The sequence below is a fragment of the Mastigoproctus giganteus genome, chromosome 12 (assembly GCF_048544385.1).
Source record: "Mastigoproctus giganteus isolate SK-2022 chromosome 12, ASM4854438v1, whole genome shotgun sequence".
Taxonomy (NCBI): Eukaryota; Metazoa; Arthropoda; class Arachnida; order Uropygi; family Thelyphonidae; genus Mastigoproctus; species Mastigoproctus giganteus.
In genome coordinates, this window is record NC_143586.1 from 53,378,728 (window position 1) to 53,385,034 (window position 6,307).

Consider the following 6,307-nt stretch of genomic DNA (forward strand, 5'->3'; position numbering starts at 1 on the left):
GATAGTTTAGTGGGTAAAGGTAATAGCAAAAGGCAGTATGATCAGCGTAAGGAAAGCCAGTTCGAGCTTTTAACGGAAGGCTAAAACGAAACAGTACCCCTGGAGAAAGTCCAGAGTGTAGGAAGATTGACGTGGAGGCAGAAAAGAGCCGTAATCCTAGTGGATCAGCCGTAAGCCAAGCCGGAGAGGAAGCACCTGTGAATGACCGGAAATCAACTACTCTTCCAGGTAGAGTGAGAAGAGACCAAGTAAGTCAGTTTAGAGAATTACGCTAATGAGAACTGTGTTATAAAGAAATCCAGGGGAGAGAAATGGACAGGACAGTCTGAGAAGTATTGTTGAGAGAGAGAGAGAGAGAGAGAGAGAGAGAGAGAGAGAGAGAGACACCCTTGTGGTTCCAAGGTAATGGGGGAAAGAAATAGCCAGGGATTTATTGTTAAAATAAATAAACCTTTCTCTTCATTCCCCACACACAAAGAAAGACTTCAGTCCTTCAAATTGTGGCATCTGGAAACCAGGCACTTGAGGAGATATGATTGAGGTATTTAAGGCTTTGAATGGATTGAGAATGCTAAATGCTGATTTTGAAAAATTTGCTTTTAGCCAGTAGATAGATAGTTCATTGTTGGAACAAGCTTCCATTTAGTGTTCAGGAAGTATCTTTAATAAATTTGAGGAGGAACTAGAGAAATTATTGGCATAGTAGGACAAATGATATATGAGGATGGTGTTATTTTTTAAATTTATGCAAGAAAGCAAGCTTATACAGCATCACAAAAAAATAAATAAATAAAATCCCATATCACCTGTCCATTCCCTCCCAATAGTTTTCTAATAAATAAAATTTATTCATTTTTGGCTTCCACGTAACCATTGTGCAATCATCCTTCATTTTAAATTTATGCCCACTCATGTGAATTGATTGAGCAAGAGGAACAATGCCATCAGCATTGAGCTTGCTCAGTCCATTTAAAGGATTAATCAGCTCACCTCATAAGTGTCTAATTCCCAAATACTTCAATTTGGAGAACTAAAGCCTTTCTTTGTAAGACCACCCTTTTGTTCCCCTCACCAATCTCGTTTTCCCATTCCAGCAGATCTACATCCTTCTTAAAATGAGGCCTCCAGCCTGTATGTAATACCCTAACCATTGCCTTGTACAATGGGATAATCACCTCCTCTCTGCTTACAAAATTCTTGTATATCATTGACAAAATCCCATGAGCTGTCCTTGCAGCCTTTTCACGCTGGTTAAGAACTTCATATTTCACTGTATAATTCAAGGGTTTAGTGTCAAACAGTGTTAACTACAAAATCATTTTGTAGTTAACATTTTTGTAATTAACCAAGTAGAAGTCATTTGACATTTTCTTGAAATGTATTTACAGCCCAAACTAACTTGAAGTACTAGAGATACAGTTCTATGACATGAGTGCATTATTATTTCTGTAAAGTTAAATTAAAGTTATCTCAAAAAAAAAAAAAAAAATGCAATTTTGTAGTTAATGTTTGACACTAAACCTTCAAATTGCCTCCAGAATTTTTCATCCACCACTATTGAGTGCAGTATCACACAGTTTGTATGTTAATCTGGGGTTACTGTTGCCCATGCATTTGTCAATATTGAACTTCAATTGCCACTTCCTAGCCCATCTGCCTAATTTTTCTAGATCTTGCTGCAGTATCTTAGCCTGATTACTATCATTAAAATATAGAAACTAATTTTGGGCCTTGCATTGAATCCTGAGGGACTCCACTAATAGCATTAGTCCACAAAGAACAGTGTCCATTGATAACTCCTCCCTGTCTTTTCCCATTCAACTATCTCTTTATCCATAGCAGCAACTTGCTCTTAATGCCACACTGCTTCAAATTGTATAGCAGTCTTTTATGTGCCACAGTATCAAAAGCTTTCCTGAAATATAAGTATATGATATCAAAATGATTTTTTGCATCCAGTTCCTTTGTGATGACATCTTTGTATCCAATCAGTTTGGTCAGACAAGATTTACCCTTAACAAACCTGTGCTGTGTCTGAGGTATAACTGCAGCCTTCTAGATGGTTCTGCTTTACTTCTTTTACCAGTAAATCCATTATGTTCCCTGGAACAGAAGTTAAGCTAATGTCTGAAATAACTCTTATCACCCTCTGATTCCCCTTTGTGAATTGGGGATACATTAACACATCTCTAGTTCATAGGGACCTTCCATGAATCCAAAAATGCTTTCATAATTATAGCTAAGGGTTTGCTTACTTCCCTTAATATGATTGGATAGATTCCATCTGCCTTGTTTGTCTTTTTATGTTTAGCATCAATGTCTCTTTCTCTTTTCATTTATATACAAAATCATTTAGCTTCCTGTTAGAATTTGATAAACTTCTGGCATCCCTTGATTAAAATTTATCAACCCCCCCCAAGTTTGATATAAATAGTGTGTGTCTCCTACTAATATGCCTGTATGTTCCTTTCAGTGTTTCCACAGCTATTCCTTTACTTAGTGAAACAGCGTCGTAAAGTACTTGGTGCAGAAAAGTCAAGCAGTGTAAAGAGCAACTGATATAAAAGAAACTGTTCAAAGGAATATTTATTCTGTCTTATATAAGATATTTTATTTTTGTATATATGAAGATGTTTATATTATGTTCAATATGTATTTGATAAACACTTTTGGTTTCTCATTTAAACAATAAATGATATCATTTTTCTTTTTTAAGAATTAATGTGTTATGATTCCTTCTGTGTTAACTGCATCTTTTTAAATTATGAAAACAATTAAATGCTATATCCAAGGAGAGAACAATACATTACATTACCAAATAAAGTTAAAGTAACATATAAAATATGTGCATTCTATATAATGTAGCAGAGTGGCCTAGCATGAGAGTGCAGCAATGTCAACACATTTAAGTAGACTGTAGTTCAAGCCTTCATTGACTGTTAAATATGCTGATGATCATATTCATTTTCAAACTAATTAAGTGTGAATTCCTTTGACCTAGCAATCATGCTGGAGTATAAACAAGAATATATATAAGTGATAATAAAAAATTAAGGAAATAAAGTGAAGGAGATAGTGAAGATAACTAATAAAATATGTATAAGAAATTAATAATTGCAAAATTGATAAAATAAGGATGTTGCCACACAGCATACAAAGCTGGCCTCTCATCACTTGTCAATGGAGAGGATTGTAAGCCAAATGGCAACATGTCTTCATTTCTGATGTAAACCACAAGCCAAAGAGTAAAAAGCATAAATAAAAATGAGAATAAAATTTTGTTAATTGTGTATATAGCATACATTAAATAGTTTGATTACATTTAGTGTGATGTCTGTATGCAATACATGCATTTCTTTTTTTTTTTTTCTCTCTCTCTTTTTTTTCTTTTTTTATGCTGCATTTACCTTTTTTCAGGCAGCCAGATGGCACTGTATCATTTGTAATTTTTAGATTCAGTGTTTAAAAAATTTCTCACTAGGTGCAGCTATCATATAACTTTATATTTAGATTTCATTAGTGCATGTTTTTAGTTTTGGTTTGTTTTGTATACAGTTGTTTTACCACCTTTTTTTTTTTTATCCTTATATGTTTGCACAGATATTCAAAGCTGTGCAAACAAAGCAGCAAACACATGTTTGCTGCTTTGTCATTAGACTAAATATACTATATTTCACTTTAAATTTATTTTTTTTCCATTCTTATGTTCATTTAACATGTTTTTATTCTTAGAAATTTCTATATTCCATTTGAAAATTTATTTCCAGGTGCCACTGTTTAGTTTTATTTCTATATTTCAAGTTTTTTTTTTTATTTTTTTTTTTATTAGACTAATATGTCATGTCTCTAGAAATTTTGTTATCCATTCCAGTTTTAATTTTTCATCTTCATAGTATCCACTGTAAGGTTCACAAGCCATTTTCTAACCAGACCTCTTTTAATCCTTGTAATTTTTATTTTGTTTACAAAATTTTATTTTCATTTATTTTGGTAACAAAATTTTATTCTCATATTTATTTGTTTATGCTTTTTATCCTTTGGCTTGTGGTTTACATCAGAAATGAAGGCATGTTGCAATCCTGGCTGTTGACACCTGATGAGAGGCTTTCGTAAGTTGTATAGCAACATCCTTATTTTATCAATTTTGTAATTATTTCTTATTATGCACATTTTATTAGTTATCTTCACTCTCTTCCTCACTTTATTTCCTTAATTATTATTTTATTTTTTTGTCTATGCTGCTCTACTTAGGTTTAGCATTTGCTGCTTTTTACTGCACTCTGATCTAACAAGGGTAGACTAAGTCACCATTTTTCTGCCTTCTTATTTCCAATTGTTATATTCTATTCAGCTTTTTTATATAAATATGAATGATCTTTATTGTCTTACTAAATAGTATACAAAGTTTTTCATTAGTAAGGTTTTTAAGTTGAATAGTAGGATATAAAATTACAAACAATATAGAAATAATGAACATATTTGGACCAGTTATATAATAAGCATATTCAAGAGTCTTCTAGGAGCTATCTGAGGAGTAAGGACAATTTAAACCTAAATTGGCATATACAGGGTAAGTCGAAAGCAGCCTCACTATTTTTAAAAGTTGTTCTCTAGTTGTTTTCAGCAGTGATTCTTCATGCATTAAAAATCTGCAGATAAATGAACCACTAGGTGGCAGTGATCAGTGTGCTGAAGTGGGATTTACTCAGAGGCAACTACCATTAGGGGTAAAGGGAAGGGTTATTGCTTTCGTCAAGGCGACTACGATGGACTGAGACTGTATTTAAATTCTATACAGTGGGACCAACTGATGATGTTACCAACAGCAAATGCAAAATGGGAAGCACTCCAAGAACTTATCTTGGAAGCTACTAGGCTTTACATGCCAACTAAGAAATATTGTTCAAGGTTTAGGCCAAAATGGATGTCAGATGAACTAATGAGGCATATGGCAGAGAAGAAACATGCATGGGATACTTACAAATTAACACATGACACAGAAGCCGATGAAAGATACAAGTTGATCTGTAACCAAGTTAAAAAGAAGGTTAGGCAGGCGAATGCAGATTACGAGAAATCTTTGGCAAGGGATGCAAAGAAAAACAGCAAAGAGTTCTTTACTTATGTAAACTCTAGAAGGAAGGGGATGAATCAGATTGGTCCACTTGATATTGATGGGTCAACTGTTGATGATCCTGCTCAGGTAGCTAACAAACTAAATTAATATTTTGCATCAACATCATTCACACATGAGGAGTTATTTAGCGAGGGGAATGCCAGAGGTGTATTCAACTCTAGCAGTAAGCTAGAGAATCTTGTAATAACTGAGAGTAAAGTGGAGGAGAAATTGTTGAAGATAAACACAAGAAAGGCACCTGGGGTGGATGGGATCTATCCAGTTATATTAAAGGAGGCAGCAGAGGAAGTAAGCAAACCCTTAGCCATAATTATGAGAGCTTCCTTGTGCAAATGTGACCCCAATTCACAAAGGAGGATCAAAGGCTGACACAAGTAATTATAGACCTCTGAGTTTAACTTCTGTTCCAGGAAAATTAATGGACACTAGTTAAAGAAGCACTGCAGGATCATTTAGACAAGACTTCAGTTATAGCTCGGACACAGCATGGTTTTGTTAAGGGGAAGTCTTGCCGGACCAATTTGATTGGATACTATGATGCAGTCACAAAGGAACTGGATGCAGGGAATAACTTTGATATTATATACTTGGATCTTAGAAAGGCTTTTGATACTGTTGCGCATGGAAGACTGCTGCACAAATTGGAGCAGTGTGACATTGGAGGCAAGTTGCTGCTGTGGATAAAGGGGTGGCTGAGGGGGAGAAGACAGAGTGGTAATCAATGGACACTGCTCGTCGTGGACTAGTGTTATTAGTGGAGTCCCTCAGGGCTCAGTGTTGGGTCCATTGTTTTCTGTATTTATAAATGATATTGATGATGTATATCAAGCTTAATGTCGAAGTTTGCAGACGATACAAAGGTAGGCAGGGTTGTCAAGGACACTGACACTATGCTGCTGCAACAGGATCTGGAAAGGTTGAGCAGATGGGCTGAGAGGTGGCAAATGAAGTTTAACATTGACAAATGTAAAGTACTACACATGGGAAACAGCAACCCCCAGAGCAACGTATCAACTCTGTGGTACTACACTGACAGTGGTAGAGAATGAAAGGGACCTGGGGGTGGTTGTGCAGGCAGATATGAAGTTTTCTGAGCAGTGCAGATGGGCTGCAAGAATAGCTCATGGTGTATTGTCAATGATATATAGGAATTTTTCTAGCAGGGATAAG

At 35.1% G+C, this 6,307-nt stretch overlaps 1 protein-coding gene across 1 annotated transcript in view; it reads left to right on the forward strand.

Annotated features, from left to right (window-relative positions):
* Window positions 1-2,581, forward strand: part of Hacd1 (3-hydroxyacyl-CoA dehydratase 1) — a 66,660-nt gene extending 64,079 nt beyond the window's left edge. Inside the window, exon 7 of the mRNA XM_090385600.1 lies at window positions 2,474-2,581. Within this exon, the coding sequence (XP_090241726.1) occupies window positions 2,474-2,559 (86 nt within the window). The 3' untranslated portion in view covers window positions 2,560-2,581. The remainder of the gene's footprint in view (window positions 1-2,473) is intronic.
* Window positions 2,582-6,307: the final 3,726 nt, after the last annotated feature.